This window comes from Rhinoderma darwinii, chromosome 2, assembly GCF_050947455.1.
Source record: "Rhinoderma darwinii isolate aRhiDar2 chromosome 2, aRhiDar2.hap1, whole genome shotgun sequence".
In the NCBI taxonomy this organism is placed as follows: Eukaryota; Metazoa; Chordata; class Amphibia; order Anura; family Rhinodermatidae; genus Rhinoderma; species Rhinoderma darwinii.
Genome location: NC_134688.1, coordinates 377,502,718 through 377,520,744, shown reverse-complemented (window position 1 = coordinate 377,520,744; position 18,027 = coordinate 377,502,718). Strand labels below are relative to the sequence as shown.

The window sequence follows — 18,027 nt, the reverse complement described above, 5'->3', positions numbered from 1 at the left end:
GCGGCTGCTTTTAGTGGCGCCGCCCCCCCCTCAGAAAGGCAGCAGGACGCCGCCTGAGGCGAGGTGCTCATCTTGCCTCATGGACGGTGTGGCCCTGATCGGGGACACAGTGTATGGTGCTATTATAATCGCGGACACTGTGTATTGTGCTATTACAATTAGAGGTGCAGTGTACGGCGCTATTGTATTTAGGGCATAGTGTGTGGCACCATGATAATTTTATCTTCGTTTATAGGTGCAGAAATGTTTGAAAAGTGAGAAGCTGAAGACATCTGAGCGGCACACTGCAGAGAAGGGCTCTGGCTGATAGAAGTCATCAGAGAGGTCTGGAGAAGAAAAGAGAAAAACAACAACTGGAATCTGAGATTATCACTGGTGAGTCACTTAATGTAAATGTTTATTCTGTCTCTAATGAGTACTGTAGTCACTGTAGGATCTACAGCGAAATGATGAGTGGTATGATTTTTTTTTTTTGTGAAACAGCAACTCCCAGCATATCCTTACCATTGTTTGGGTCATGGTAGGAGCAGTAGTTTTACGCCATACAAACCTATACGGCAGGGGTAACCTGGCTGTTATATACAGGGATGATGGGGTTTATATACAGGGATTATGGTTGTTATGTACAGGGATTATGGTTGTTATGTACTGGGATGATGGTTGTTATATACAGGCATGATGGGTAGTAAAGTAATCATCCCTGCATTAATCCCCATCATCCCTGTGTATACCAGCCATCATCCCCTTATATAACTCCCATCATCCCTGTATATAACCCCCATCATCCCTATATTTACCAGCCATTATCCTTGTTTATAACCCCCATCTTACCTGTATATACTAGCCAGGCTGGTATATACAGAGATGATAGGGGTTATATACAGGGATGATGACTGGTGTATACAGGGATGATGGTTGGTATATTCCGGGATGATGGGGGTTATATACAGAGATGATGGAGGTTATATACAGGGATGATGGCTGGTATATAATTAGAATGCACCCCTTCAGTTGTAAACATGCATTAGGGGGGCAATGGGTTGGGGCCCACTCAAATATGCCCCCCCTGTGCTAAACCCCTAGCTACACCTCTGAACTGAATGCATGGGTTTGTGCACGTCATGTGCATGGTGTTTCCAATGACATAGCTGACTCTTTATCTCGTTTCCAGTGGGACGGGTTTCGCATGTTGACACCGGATGCGGAGCGATGTGGGATTTCCTGTCCAGGGCACCTGTGGGGGTCAGGCTCGCGGTCAGCACGTGACTTGTTAAGGTGTTCTGTCTGTGCATCCACATGGATGTCCTATGAAGCAGTATGGCATGAATTGTCTTGTTTTTGTTCCTGCTTGGGTCAGGGTGGTTCACATGATGATGTATTGTTAGTTTTTATTGGCAATGCCTTTCCTACTGTTGTGTCTGGAGCATGTGTTTCTAAGAAATTGTCCTTTTGTTATATGTTGCATGATGTACAGGATACGATTAAGATATTCCTGGCATGGCATGCCCTCAGGGATACATTCGGCCGATGATATGACAAGACAGGAAGCATCCCATAACTTTTGCTATGCTTGAGGATTTAGCAAAGAGCCTGGTTACGGTGTGCACCGTTTCGATACGAGTGTTTGTTGTTCCGAGCTGTCTTTACATTGGCCTTCTTCAGGGCATTGCATTTCAGTAAATTGCTCAGTAGGACCGTTTTGTCTCAAAATGGTTTATTGTTTTCTGATGTCTTGTCTGCAGCAGCTAAGGCGGTCTGTATGATTCAGAGATCCAAAACGGATCAGCTGAGTAAAGGAGCGCAGGTGTAATTATTTGAGGTGTAGAGGTCTTCTGTGTGACCATTTTAATGTGCCTGCAATTGAGTAGGTGCGGCAGGTTCATTTTTAGTTCATGAGGATGGTCGTGCCCTCTCTGGTTTTCAGTTTACTGCTGTTTTTAGGAAGTGTTTGGGTTTGCTTGGTTTGAAGATTGCTAAGTTTAGCTTCCCTTCGTTCTGGATAGGGGCTGCCATCAAGGCCTTGTCTGAGAGTGTGGTGCGCAGAATTGGCAGGTGGGAGCTAATCGCTTCCGTCTCTTTATTCGTCGTCAGTTGTTGTAAGTGGTGTTGTGTGCTTTTTTTTAATTTCCTCCGTTGTTTGTGTTTGGTGAGAATGTTTAGCTTTGTTCATTTGTTTGGCGAATGTGTTTTTTCACCCTGCAACACCTCACACACCCTTTTTGTCTTTTTTACTTGATTGCTTTATTGCCCAAAGTGTCTGGTGTGGATTTGGGGGGCCTGGAGAATGGGGGTGCATCCAAATGGCAGGCAGTGGGGTCTTCCTAGGAGTGATATGAATGTACACTGGATTTGAGTACATGGTATGTTAAGGTGTGGTGTTTTCCTAGAACTCGACTTCTTTTTCAGGCTTGACCGCTCTCCTAATGTCCTAGTTTTGCACGTCGGGGGCTATGACCTGGGTGTCCATGCATCTCTGAATGGGATTTTTGACATTAAATTTGAAATGCTGAGGGTCTGGTCGTTGCTACCTGGGTTGATCCTAGATTGGTTGGAAAAGGTGTTGTGCCTCCAGTGAATAAAGTGGTGTCCCGTTTTGTGGCCCGTAATGGGGGAGTAATTGTTTGGCACAGGGACTTGGAGGTGCCAGATAGATCCCTTATCAGGGACGATGGCGTCCACTGTAATTAGGTGGGCATCGAACTTTTGTGTTTGGGCTTGCAGGATGGAATTGAGAAAGCGGTTAGAATGTGGTGGGATTCGCAAGCCATAGAAGTCAGACTTTCTCATTGTGGTGTGAAGGAGGTATGGGAAGGTAGTTAATATTATTCTGTTTTTCGGGCCCATTGGAGGTATGGCAACACCTTTGGGAGTTAAAATGTAATGTCAGTGGTGGTCATGTGGGCTCCTTTCCCTGGCACCTCATGTTAAAACAATGGGGGAGCACAGTACCATTGACAAATTTGTCGCCCCTAAATCGGCAAGGTGCGACTGGGGATTTACCCTGGTATTACATAAATAATGTCATCTGGTAACAAATTACTTAAATGGTTATTTAATAAAGAGGCTGATGTGGCCATTACGTTTCTACTGTCAAGCAGCATGTTTTGAGTTGGACCTACTGGAAGTTGGGCGGTTTAGCTTAGTTGAACCAGCTCTTCAATAGCCTAGTCATGTAGTTGCTCCAGCTCAACATGAGTAGTAGATATTTATCTTATCATCTCCCCAAAGTAAGTTTTGCAAGTCATAAACCTGTTCCTGACTAGGGGTGGGTCCAATGCCATTGCTGGTGCATGAAGATGGTTTGTTTTAATCTTAGTACCAGTTTGTGGCAATTTTCCACAGGCGTTTGACTGCCAGAGATTTATGTGTTAGGGATTATAGTACTCATTCTTTCCATATTGGTACGGCAATGGAAGCTGTACAATTGGTGCTGAAAGGATCAAGACGATTGGGTGTTGGGAGTCATAACTGTACCCAGTGGCGTAACTACCGCCGTAGCAGCAGTAGCGGCTGCTACGGGGCCCGCGGCATGAGGGGGCCCGTGTCGCCTGCCGGCACGGGCCCCCACCGTGGCCGGAGGCTCCGCTAGCAGCCGCTGTGGCTGCTACAGCGGGACGCCACTAAACACTACGGCAGAGCAGGGAGGTATCTCCCCGCTCTGCCCAGGGCTGCCATCAGGAATTTCTGGGCCCCATACTGCCAATGAGTCTGGGCCCCCGCCCCCCTCGTTATTAGGAGGGGGGGTGAAATGTAAAGGGGCGGGAGGTAGGGCACATTAAAAATAAAACTCTTTGGAGGAGCAGGGCAGAGACAGGAGGTGGGTGTCGGAGGGCAAAGGGGAGAAACTAAGTCCCAGGGCTGGGAGAACTGAAGGTAGCAGTGGTAGCCAGGGGGGAGACGCAACCTCACAGGGGCTCTGTGGAGTGACAAGGAAGAGACAAGAGACAGCGGCTCTGTGGGGGGCAAAAAGGGAAAGTGAGTGTGTGTGTATGTGTGTGTGTGTGTGTATGTAGAATCTGTCAGGGTGTAGGAGGGCAATATAAACAAAAATCATTGCACTGAAGCCCTATACACAGCAGAGTCACTCACCAAAATGTAGTCCCTAAGATCTCCCACCGCCACGGGCATGTCTGGATGATGCTTTTGCATTCTCTTCACACGCTGCACACACGTTATCTGTGTGTAGCGCTATCTACAGGGGGCTGTGTGTGGCGCTATCTGCAGGGGTGGGTGAGGCGCTATCTACAGGGGGGGGTGTGTGGCGCTATCTACAGGGTGGGTGTGGCGCTATCTACATGGGATTGTGTGGCGCTATCTACATGGGATTGTGTGGTGCTATCTACAGGGGGCAGTGTGTGACACTATCTACAGGGGTGTGTGTGTGTGGCGCTATCTACAGGGGGTATGTTCGGCGCTGACTACAGGGGAGTGTGTGGCACTCTCTACAGGGGATTCCAGTCCAGGAGGAGACCCTGACCTCACTGTCCATATATGGACAGTGACCTCAGGGGCTACCTCTAGGAGAGGAATCCCCGACCAGAGTGTCGGCAACTCTCTGGCCGGGGATTTCGCTCCTGGATGGGTGAATGGCAGAGCAGGAAGCTGATACTTTCCTGCTCTGCCATAGTATTCAATTGTATCTGCATCCTGTGGACGCAGATACAATTGAATATGGCAGTGGCTTAGACACGTCTGGGACAGTAATTTGCCGGGACTGCCTCTTTAGATTCAGGACAGTCCCTGCAAATTCAGGACTGTTGCTAACTATGCCTCCGGTATAAGCTTTCTCCCCCTACCCAGGTATACTCTCTCCTTCCTCTACCCCTCCCCATGTATAATTTCTCCCCTCCCTTCAGATATCATCACTTTTCACCCAATTATTACCCCCCCCCCATTGTATAATGCCTCCTCCAGTGGAGGGATGTCACGATACCAGAATTTGGACTTCGGTACCGATGCTTTGTGTAGTATTGCGATTTCGATAACAAAGCGATACTTTGCCAACAGTAATAAAAAAACAAAACAGTTCTTCCATTTCTTATGTGAGGCGCGAGGTGTGATGGTAAATTTAACCTCCATGTGCCACACATTAATAGTAAGTAACCCCATCATGTTCCTCAATTATAAAGGGTTAATGTGTAAGGTACATGATGGGGTTAATTACTATTAATGTGAGGCACATGGAGGTTCAAAATTCATAATACCTCGTGCCTCACATTAATAAGTGAAAGAAGTTTTTATTTTATTTTTTACAACGTACACATCATAAATGATGCAAAAAAATTGTTGTGCAGGTTATTACAGCCGCGCCAATAATGAATGTGTATATTTTATGTATTGAGACTTATTTTAATGTGTTTTGTAAAAAAGGTGTATGTGTATTTTTTTTAATTTATGTTTTTACTTTCTTTTTGAAACTTTAATGTACTGGTATATATCTATATACGGATAGTACACAGGCAGTTGTTAGGACAGACCTGAGTATGCCCTAACAGGAAATATGGTAAGACAGCCCTGGGGTCCTTCATTGGACCTTGGGCTGTCTGCCCATATATGGTATGTCCCTCAATCGCGTCACAGGGATTCCTGTGACGTGATCCAAGGGGCATCCCCCCTTCTTATTTTCCCCTGAATGCTGCAGTCAGCTGTGATCGCAGCATTCAGGGGAATAGCGACAGAGATGAGAGGTTTCTTTCATCTCTGCCTTTATAGAGTGGGACTGCGGCTGTGTAATACAACCATTGCCCCGCCCCGCACGCGGTCAGCACGAGGTGATGCGGTTGGCGCTGCACTAATGAGCGGCGGTTCAGGCACTGAAGACAGAACATGTGGGGGTGTTTTGTAGTGCGCCCATGTTCTGTTTTCAGTGCCGCCGCTCATTAGTGCAGCGCTGGCCGCATCACATAATCCTGGCGGCGCGCACATGTCAGGACTCCGGAGCAGGGCCGTGACTGTGTTACACAGCCGCAGCTCCGCTCTCATACATTCATGTATTACAATATTGAGCTGTGCGGCCGCACAGCTCAGTATCGAAATACATGAAATAACGGTATTGAACCGTTTGGGGGTGCACGGTATCGAAACCGTATCGAAGTTTTGATGCATCGTGCATCCCTACTCAAGTGCAATCCTCCCTCCATTATTATCTCCTTCCCACTCTAGCATCATTTCCCTCCTTACCCAATGCCATCTCACTGCCCCATTATCATCTCCCTGCCCCCATTATCATCTCGCTGCCCCCATTATCATCTCCCTGCCCCATTATCTTCTCCCTGCCCCCATTATCATCTCCCTGCCCCCATTATCATCTCCCTGCCCCCATTATCATCTCCCTGCCCCCATTATCATCTCCCTGCCCCCATTATCATCTCCCTGCCCCCATTATCATCTCCCTGCCCCCATTATCATCTCCCTGCCCCATTATCATCTCCCTGCCCCCATTATCATCTCCCTGCCCCATTATCATCTCCCTGCCCCCATTATCATCTCCCTGCCCCCATTATCATCTCCCTGCCCCCATTATCATCTCCCTGCCCCCATTATCATCTCCCTGCCCCATTATCATCTCCCTGCCCCCATTATCATCTCCCTGCCCCCATTATCATCTCCCTGCCCCATTATCATCTCCCTGCCCCCATTATCATCTCCCTGCCCCCATTATCATCTCCCTGCCCCCATTATCATCTCCCTGCCCCCATTATCATCTCCCTGCCCCCATTATCATCTCCCTGCCCCCATTATCATCTCCCTGCCCCCATTATCATCTCCCTGCCCCCATTATCATCTCCCTGCCCCCATTATCATCTCCCTGCCCCCATTATCATCTCCCTGCCCCATTATCATCTCCCTGCCCCCATTATCATCTCCCTGCCCCCATTATCATCTCCCTGCCCCCATTATCATCTCCCTGCCCCCATTATCATCTCCCTGCCCCCATTATCATCTCCCTGCCCCCATTATCATCTCCCTGCCCCCATTATCATCTCCCTGCCCCCATTATCATCTCCCTGCCCCCATTATCATCTCCCTGCCCCATTATCATCTCCCTGCCCCATTATCATCTCCCTGCCCCCATTATCATCTCCCTGCCCCCATTATCATCTATCTGCCCCATTATCATCTCGCTGCCCCCATTATCATCTCCCTGCCCCATTATCATCTCCCTGCCCCATTATCATCTCCCTGCCCCCATTATCATCTCCCTGCCCCCATTATCATCTATCTGCCCCATTATCATCTCGCTGCCCCCATTATCATCTCCCTGCCCCCATTATCATCTCCCTGCCCCCATTATCATCTCCCTGCCCCCATTATCATCTCCCTGCCCTATTATCATCTCCCTGCCCCCATTATCATCTCCCTGCCCCCATTATCATCTCCCTGCCCCCATTATCATCTCCCTGCCCCATTATCATCTCCCTGCCCCCATTATCATCTCCCTGCCCCCATTATCATCTCCCTGCCCCCATTATCATCTCCCTGCCCTATTATCATCTCCCTGCCCCCATTATCATCTCCCTGCCCCCATTATCATCTCCCTGCCCCCATTATCATCTCCCTGCCCCCATTATCATCTCCCTGCCCCCATTATCATCTAACTCTACCCCCTCCCCATAGAAAGCACGTCTGTATTGGTTCACACTGCAGCATAGGATTGTATCACTATCAGCTCTACGATGGCTCTTTTCTCCTGTCCTGTGTAAACAGAGGGAGAAGACAGGTTTATTGCACATGTTACACAGGACGGGAGATAAGAGCCGCAGAGCTGATACAATCCTATGCTGCGGTGTTAACATAATACAGAGGTGGGGAAGATATTTACTTTCTATGGGGGCAGGAGGAGATTTTTTCAGGAGGCTCCGGGCAGCAGCAGCCGGACACAGACATAAGTTAGTACTCACTGTGTCTGAAGAAGAAGACGACTGCTGCTGCTGCTGCTGGACGTATCCTCCGAGGCTGAGCTCATAACTCCCGCTGCTGTGATGTCTCCACCCCTTGTCTCCTCCCCACACGCTGTCACACTGTTGCGGAGGAGGAGGGGCGGGCACATGTCACTCTCCAGCGGGCCCTTACGATTTTATTCTGATGTAATGAACGGGCCCCTCCTTCGTGATGGGACCTGTTCCTTTCACCGAAATGAAATCGTAAGAGTCACACTGCCGTGAGTATATTAATTCCAGCGGCAGAGTGCGGGCCCCTTTTTTTTAAATTTATGCCCGGGCCCCTCACTGCAGTACCCCCAGTCCCCCCCTGATGGCGGCCCTGGCTCTGCCATTAACTGGTTCCCGACCGCTGGCTGTATTTTTACGGCCAGCGGTCAGGGTCCTTAAAACCCGAGCCATAGACTTTCTGCGGCTCGGGCTTTAACTTGCTGCCCGCGCGATCGGGCAGCTGAATGTCGGGTCTCCGGCTGTCAGGGACTGCCGGGGACCCTGAGGAGAGGATAGAAGCAGCTTTCGCTGCTTCTGTCTTCTCTGATCACTTGTACACAGCGCTCAATGAACGCTGTGTATATGAATAGAGGCAGCGGCCGCGCCGCTGTCTCTATTCCTCCCGGTGATCATGTGACTGGTCACATGATCGCCGGGTGCCGTTAGTGGCAGACTGTTGCTGGGTCTTACTAGACCCAGCACAGCCCTATTAGTGACAATCGTCACTATGAGAGGGCTGATTTCCCCTGTAACTGGGGCTGCTGTGCAGCTCCAGTTACAGTGGGAAAACATGGTGCAAAAGAAAGAAATAAAATATATAAAGTTCCCCAAAGGTCTTTTTTGACCTTTGAGGGACAGACCATGGTAATAAAAAAATAATAAAGTAAAGTGCAAAAAAAATGTAAATAATAAATACACATAAAATACCGACCCCAAAAAAAACCGTTCCCCCCGCCAATCATTGTTGTAACGCTAGCGCTGACCCAATTACCCTAATATAGACATGTAATATATAAAAATTTACGGTAGACAATGACGATCACAAATAAAAGGTCTATTTTAGGGTAAAACTATGTTATTACCAAAAAAAAAATAGCTGAAATGTAAAAAAGCTTATTTTTTTACTATTTTCAAACTTTATGAATAAAAATTCTAAAATAGCAAAAAAGGTGTGTATAAAATTGATAAAAAAAGAAACCTGCATTGTCTACGGAAAAAACGTCGCAAAAATCACGTCGTTAGGACAGGGGATACATGTGTGATCGCTGGCATTGATAAAGAGAACGGGGGACTGAAAGTCCCCTGAAGTTCTCCATCACAAACCTCGGACTTCCGGGGTCTGTGTCGGCAGCTCCGTAGAAATGAATGGAGCGCCGGTCGTGCTTGTGCGCATGCGTGACCAGCGCTCCTTTCATTGTTATTGAGCTGCGCAGACGCCAGAAGTCAGAGGTTAGTCATGGAGAACTTCAGGGGACGTTCAGTCCCCCGTTCTCCCTATCACTGCCAGCGATCACACATGTATCCCCTATCCTGTGGAGATCCTGTGGAGAGGGGATACATGTCTTTTGTAGGACACACTGTATGTCGCCTTTTTTTGGGAGGGGGGACGCTGTATGGCGTTCCCTACAGGGGGGGTGGCTGTATGGCGTTCCCTATAGGGGGGGAGCTGTATGGCGTTCCCTATAGGGGGGAGCTGTATGGCGTTCCCTACAGGGGGGGCTGTATGGCGTTCTCTACAGGGGGGGCTGTATGGCGTTCCCTACAGGGGGGGCTGTATGGCGTTATCTACAGGGGGGCTGTATGCCGTTCTCTACAGGGGGAAGTATGGCGCTATCTACAGAGGGGGGCTGTATGGCGTTATCTACAGGGGGGGCTGTAAAAAGGGCACTATCTACAAGCGGGGGGGGGGGGGGGGGGGTTGTGTGACACCCAGGGGAGGGGGGGGCCCCAGTCAAAAGTTTGCTATGGGGCCCAGTCTTTCCTAGTTACGCCCCTGACTGTACCACTTGTCTATTATACCTCATTTGTTGTAGGTGTTCCATTACAAAACAAAACATTTTGTTGGGATATTTCTTTGTTTTCTACTTTTATTAGGGTTTAGGGAAGTTGTAAGTTGCATGTTTTTTGCGAGTGCCTCTAGTATATATGTGTGTGTTTCTGTTTTACAGGTCGCAATCCTTGCCTGGTTTGAATTGTTGGCCACCAGTATTTGTATTATGAAGCAATTAGAGCTGAAGTGAGAGAGAATGATATTAAACGTTGAGTTAGTCTTGAATCCCTCCAGTCATGCACAGTTACATAATGCAAAATCTGATGCCACAATTCAGGGATAGTACACAAGGTGATATAACAGTACAGGAATAACATCGTTCCTTTGGTCTCTCAGTGATCTGCATTACATTTTTCCCTACTATCTCTCTCTCTATCTTATCTATCTATCTATCTATCTATCTATCTATCTATCTATCTATCTATCTATCTATCTATCTATCTATCTATCTATCTATCTATCTATCTATCTATCTATCTATCTATCTATCACAGATTTATCTCATAATATAAACAAATATTGTTACAACAGAATTCTGACCTGATTTCTTCTTTGAAGAACTTCTTGCAGGCTGAGGTTCCAACGCAGGCATTACACTTGTTAAGTCCAAGAAAGCTTTTGCCAAAATTATAGGAACTTTTCAGTTTGGATACTGAAGAATTTGTTGCCTCCACATTCTCTTTAGTCATTATTACAATAAAAAATATGGTATACAAATGGCCTATATTTAAAATAAGCAGACACATCGTAGACCCCATTTGTAACACCTCAGTATGTTTCAGTCCAGTACAATCATGTGAATATGTTCTGTCGTGATCATTAGAACGCCAGTGTGCTATTAATTTCAAATGTGTAAATGGGAAGAAATGTTCTGGAAATGAGAGGAAGGAGGAAACTCATGGAGGATGCAGATAATATAGATTGTTACGGTTATGCTTCCTATGCTAACTTCAGAGATTTTGTCTTTTCGGCATTAACAATTAGACACCTTTAAAGAATTAAAATCAGAGTTCCGATCAACAGTAAAGGTGCCTCACAGCTGTATTGTATACAAAGCAGTCGAGGTTTTTAGTGTTCAGAAAACTAATTTTACCCAACAGTTTCAGGATGCTGTAGTAAATGTGTTGTCGGTAAAAGCCATTGTATTTGTGACAACCAAAACCTGAACTGTAAAGTCGCCCCACGAAACCCAAGTATGTAGCAATAATTGCTAATGATAGGACTGGGAAAGATTATTGTTATTGATTATCGCTATGTGCATGCACTGGTGGATTAAAGGGAACCTGTCACCATCATTTCACCTATTAAACCAGCAGTACCTGGTGGTAGTGGGTGAAAAATAATTTCTATATAACCTATAATAATCTTCTTAGTCGGCTCTGAAGCTTTAGTATTCAGTTTTTCGTGTTCCCACACTGTATGCTAATGAGCATAAAAGAGTCAGATCTTCGTTTGAAAAGAGTCAAATCTTCGTTTGAAAAGAGTCATATCTTCATTCCTCAAGTCTTTCCGAGTTTACTCCGCCTCCTTACTTTTGATTGACAGCTCCTCACCTTTCCCCAGCACACAAAATCCCGCGCTTGTGCATTGATGTCCTCTTCTGGTGTGTGCGCACAAAGTGACACCGGATTATTACGATAAAAAGCGTCAAATGTTTGCAGACCGTTATTTACAGTCGGATGAGGAGTTTAGGAGCGGGGATAACGGCAATGAACTTTTGATAGCAGCGGCCAGTGAGGTATATGTAAAGTTCAATAGGTGAAATGCTGGTGACAGGTTCCCTTTAAGTAGACCACAGGCCTTGGGATGTTCCACAAACTTTGGCCTCCCTTCCCCACTGCCCAGTGGTGTAACTACCGTGGTAGCAGCCATAGCGGCTGCTACGGGGCCTCCGGCTTGAGGGGGCCGGAGCCGCTAGCCGTCACACCCCCCCACTACGGGGTCCGCTCCGCCGAGCCTCTAACATGTATGGACTGGGCGACATGGGCACCCTCATGCCCAGGGGTGTCGCTAGCATCGGAGGGGGCCCCGGTACTAGCAACAGCCATCCCCTTTTGCAGTAATTGTACCTGCGTCTATAGCATGCAGGTACAAATACATACATTAGTGTTGAATGGCCAGGCATGTTCCATGCCTGAACATTCAGCACCTTACAATGACGCTGATTGGCGGGGCAAAATGACTTGCACCGGCTATCAGAGCCTTTCAACAACGCTAGTGGTGCGATGACATCATCGCGCCGCTTCTGTGCTTGAAAGGCACTGATTGACGGGGCAAGTAATTCTGCCCTGCCAATCAGCGCCTTCGAACGACACATCGGACCCGCTCAGAAGAGAGCAGATCTGCATTGCCACTGGATGGTGCAGGAATGGGATCATGTGAATATGTAAAGTTTTTTGTTTATTTATAATAAAACTGTGAGTTGCATTATCTACAGGGGGGGGGGTCTATATGTGTGGATGTGGGCCACTGTATACAGGGGGGTCTATATGTCGGGATGTGGGGCACTATGTACAGGTGGGTCTATATGTGGGGATGTGAGCCACTATACACGGGGGGTGTCTATATGTGGGGATGTGGGCCACTATATACAGGGGGGTCTATATGTGGGGATGTGGGGCACTATCTACAGGGGGGTCTATATGTGGGGATGTGAAGCACTATATACAGGGGGGGTCTATATGTGGGGATGTGGCCCTCTATATACAGGGGGGGTATATATGTGGGGATGTGAAGCACTATATACAGGGGGGTCTATATGTGGGGATGTGGCCTGCTATATACAGGGGGGGGTATATATGTGGGGATGTGAAGCACTATATACAGGGGGGTCTATATGTGGGGATGTGGCCCGCTATATACAGGGGGGGGTATATATGTGGGGATGTGGGCCACTATATACAGGGGAGGTCTATATGTGGGGCACTATCTACAGGGGGAGTCTATATGTGGGGATGTGGGGCACTATATACAGGGGGGTCTATATGTGGGGAAGTGGGGCACTATATACAGGGGGAGCTATATGTGGGACACTATATACATGAGTGGGCTATATGTAGAGCACTATCTATAGGGGAACTATTTGTAGGACACAATCTATAGGGACACTATGTCTATGTGGAACACTATATATACAGGGGTGGGTTACCTGTGGGGCACTATCTACAGAGGGCTGTATGTGGGGCACTATCTACAGGGGCTTCTATGTTGGGCACTATCTACAAAGGCTCTATGGGGGCAATATCTACAGGGGGTACGTTGTGTGTATGTGGGACACAGTGTATGGTACTATTATAATTAGGGACACAGTATATGGCGATAGTATAGTTAGAGGTCCAGTGTATGGCGCTTTATTATACTTAGAGGTGTTGAGCATTTTAACCTCATTTATAGGCGCAGAAATGTTTTAAATGTGAGAAGTGAAGACATCTGAGCAAAAAAATGCTAAATGGGTCATTGACGGAAGAAATCTATTATAGAGGTCTGGACTGGAGGGAGAACAAAAGAACTAGAATATGAGACATCACCGGTGAGTCACTTAATGAAAATGTTTATTCTGCCTCTAATCAGCACTGTAGTCACTGTATGATCTGCAGTGAGATGATGGGTGGTATGATTTTTTTTTTGTGAAACAGCATCTCCCAGCATATCCTTACCATTGTTCGGGCCATGCTGGGAGCTGTCGTTTTACGCCGTACAAACCTATGCAGTAGGGGTTGCACTAAATTGAGCGGTATTTGTTCTGGTGTTGTATATATGTACTGAGCTTGGTTCTGGGGCTGTATATACAGTGAAGGAAATAAGTATTTGATCCCTTGCTGATTTTGTAAGTTTGCCCACTGTCAAAGACATGAACAGTCTAGAATTTTTAGGCTAGGTTAATTTTACCAGTGAGAGATAGATTATATATAAAAAAAAAAAAAAAAGAAAATCACATAGTCAAAATTATATCTATTTATTTGCATTGTGCACAGAGAAATAAGTATTTGATCCCTTTGGCAAACAAGACTTAATACTTGGTGGCAAAACCCTTGTTGGCAAGCACAGCAGTCAGACATTTTTCGTAGTTAATGATGAGGTTTGCACACATGTTAGATGGAATTTTGGCCCACTCCTCTTTGCAGATCATCTGTAAATCATTAAGATTTCAAGGCTGTCGCTTGGCAACTCGGATCTTTAGCTCCCTCCATAAGTTTTCGATGGGATTAAGGTCTGGAGACTGGCTAGGCCACTCCATGACCTTAATGTGCTTCTTTTTGAGCCACTCCTTTGTTGCCTTGGCTGTATGTTTCAGGTCATTGTCGTGCTGGAAGACCCAGCCACGAGCCATTTTTAATGTCCTGGTGGAGGGAAGGAGGTTGTCACTCAGGATTTGACGGTACATGGCTCCATCCATTCTCCCATTGATGCGGTGAAGTAGTCCTGTGCCCTTAGCAGAGAAACACCCCCAAAACATAATGTTTCCACCTCCATGCTTGACACACTGTAACAACATGCACCGAACAATGCCCTGTGCAGCAACTTTTAATAGAGCTGATCTGGCGGCTCAGGTTTTTGGCAACATTGAGAACTCAGGAGAAAATAACCATAGCCTAAAAAATCTCTTTCATCAAGTTGAAAAACTTAAAATCCAGGAAGCAAAGGTGTGGTGGGATTTAACAACCCTAAATAACTACCTGTCCAAAAACATGATCCCCAGAGGTCTGCGAATAAAGAAAAATCCCTCCTTTAGATATTCTGATGATTTTTTCAACAACTGGAATCAAACATTAACCAATTGTTCCCTTAAACTAATGGAACTCATTACAAAGGAAGAGGAAATTAAACTCATAAGTCTGGAAACTGACATACAAAAGGTGGAGACACTAATCCATGCAGCCTCCAGCTCACCTGATTTTGTAACTCTTGAAGCCCGTACGTCCCAGTACATTAACAAAGTTAATCAGTCATTGGCAGAAGTCAAAAAGAGAAAATTTATTCGAGATTCAAGAGATTATGCCAACAATGAGGTGTATACATGGATTAAAGAGGAAAGAACACCTGCTCAATTTAAATCTAAATCCATCCGTAAAAAACGGAATTTTGGGAGAAATAGAGGCAATAACACTTCCAAAGTCAGCTTTAGCTCCACGGATTTGGAGTCAGCAGAAACTTCAGATAGTGAGGATCCAAATCCTAGATCAGCAACATTCTATAATCAGGACAGAAATCAGTCCAAAGCCTCAAAAAACGGGGCCGAAGAGGGGGGAGAAAACATAAAGTATTCGGAACAGGATCAAGGTCGACGTTTGAGACACCGGAGAATCTAACACCGCAACTTAGTATCATCAACCTGTCATCTATCGCATTAACCCCAGCTCAGGAAAAAGTGCTCTCGCTTGGACTTAATTTTGCACCAGCCTACAATTTTGATCCTTTTACTACACTCCTGGACATTAACAAATTTGTTAGAGACCTCACTATTAAAAGGCACTTCATTAACAACATGGAGCCAGATTCAGACACTCAAAATCCCATTACATTGGAAACTACCGCTGAAGGTCCTTATCCCAAGATTTTTCTCTTTGATGAATTAAAAACGTTGATTAATCTGGAAAGTTTAAGTGCGGAAACGCAGACACAGGAGGTCAATATTTCTACAAAAATGAAAACCAGCAATCCCAAATTCTATCCCTTGGAATCAAGAACAGAATCGATGGATAAATTTCAAATGGCCATAGAAAAAGATCTTCAATCTCTCACAACCTCCACAAAAGTGCTAAAATACCCAAAGAATTAATCTAAAGAATTATTTACAGCAATGAAGTCCCTTGAAAACAATAATGACCTCATCATTAAAAATCAGATAAAGGAGGAAGTATTGCGGTTATGAACAGAGACATGTACATTACCGAAGTATCCAACTTGTTATCGGACACAAATACTTACAAGATCTTGGACCACAATCCCACCAAGAATTTCCAAATTAAAATAAAGAAATTAATTCAAGAAGGTCTAAACAAAGGTCTCCTCACTTTGAAACAGTCTGTATATATTGATGTTGAATTTCCTACAATACCCATTTTACACGCTCTACCGAAGGTACACAAGAACTTGAACCCTCCACCGATGAGACCCATAGTGTCTGGGTTAGGATCACTCTCAGAAAGGCTTTCTGAATGGTTGGACTCTCTACTACAGCCTCTTGCAATGAATACTCCAGGCTTTCTCAAAGATACCCAGGACGTTCTTAGATCCTTTGAAAAAGAATCCTGGTCCCAAGAATATGTGTGGTTGAATTGTGATGTCATTTCACTATACACCAACATACCACACACAGTAGCACATAACGCACTGGAGTATCATTTACATAAGCATAGTCCTTACAGTCAGGAGCTCCAACTCTACATTCTAGACGTGTCAGTTTTCTTGATGCAACATAATTATTTTTTATTTAACCAAAAATTCTACCTTCAGCTCAAGGGTGTTTCAATGGGGGCAAAATTCTCACCGTCCATGGCCAATTTGGTAATGGCATGGTGGGAAGAACTTTATATTTTTTCTGACCACAACATCTTCAACACATACATACATTGGTACGGTCCTTACATAGACGACCTGCTTTTTATTTGGAAAGGACAAATTTCAGATATCCCCCCTTTTATTGATAACCTTAATACAAACATAGCCAATCTCAAATTCACCCATGCCTTCCACTCTAATAATACAATTTTTTGGGATCTGGAACTGAAAGGGGTTGTAGGTGAAATCATTTATACCAAGACACACCGTAAGCCCATTTCGGGAAACACCATCCTCCACGCAAAAAGTAACCATCCAAAGCAAACGATCGCCTCTATTCCAGTCGGTGAAATGCATAGAGCTAGACGTAATTGTAGTACAAACCCTAATTTTACAGTGGAACAAAGCTCAATTTCCCAAAGATTACATAATAGAGGATACCCAAATTGGACACTCAAGAGAGCCTCTAACATTATATCTAAAAAAAGTAGAGAAGACATGCTTATTGATACAAATAAACATAAAGCATTGGATATTAATAAACCAGTTATTATTCTCCAGTACAGTAATCAGTTTACAGCAATCAAACATATCATCATGAAACATATACCTATTCTCAAGGAAGATCCAACATTAGATGCCATTCTGAAAGAAGGCTGCAAAATAGTCGCCCGCAAAGCTTCCACCATAGGAAATGCTTTAGCCCCTTTTATGCTGAGACCAGACACACGCACAAAAAAAAATTCTGTGACTCTTCAGACACTCATAGTTTTCCTATAAAAAATTACATCAATTGCAACAGCGAATCAGTGATCTATATTCTTGAATGCACAACATGTAATTTGAAGTATATTGGCTGCACCAATCGCAAGTTCAAACTAAGATTTTTGGAACATCTAGGCTATATTAGGAACCCTAATATCTTGAACACCTCTAATGCAGCCAAACATTTTATTAAACATCATAACAGATCCACTGATTCCCTGAAATGTTATGCCATCGAAAAGGTCAACTCACCCAAACGGGGAGGAAATCTGAAGCACAAAACTTTGGGAAGGGAAGCTTTTTGGATTTTTTGTCTCAATACGAGACATCCCCATGGTTTGAATTTGAGAAAGGAACTTATGTTTCACTACTAAAACTGCTCCCACACATTATTTAAAATACATCGCTTTAGTTCATACTTGATAGGTATTGAAAAAATGAAAAAAGAAAAAATACATTACACACCAAAAACCCAAATTAGATAGTTTGATAACCAGCCCATAATCATAATTAAGCTTGTTTCACTACCAATATACAAGCAATATGTAAATTATAGTAATCAATAATCATCAACATAAATAATAAGAATAACATCTTTTTAAATACACTAAGGTCAGTTCCTTTCTTTCCATCTTTATTTCTCACCATTAGAATTAGTTGCCCATATTCTATTGTCTGATTGACAAATATTGTTTGCTTTTCGGTATTTCCACTAAGTATAAACATTGTTTCAGAAAACATATACAAATAATAAATATATAAAGTCGACATGAGATTAGA

General features: G+C 45.0%; 1 protein-coding gene across 1 annotated transcript in view; it reads right to left on the bottom strand.

The window, feature by feature from the left end:
- DIPK2B (divergent protein kinase domain 2B) overlaps positions 1–10,757 on the bottom strand; it is a 97,281-nt gene extending 86,524 nt beyond the window's left edge. The window contains exon 1 of the mRNA XM_075850751.1: positions 10,522–10,757. Within this exon, the coding sequence (XP_075706866.1) occupies positions 10,522–10,739 (218 nt within the window). The 5' untranslated portion in view covers positions 10,740–10,757. The remainder of the gene's footprint in view (positions 1–10,521) is intronic.
- Between the last annotated feature and the right edge of the window lie 7,270 nt (positions 10,758–18,027).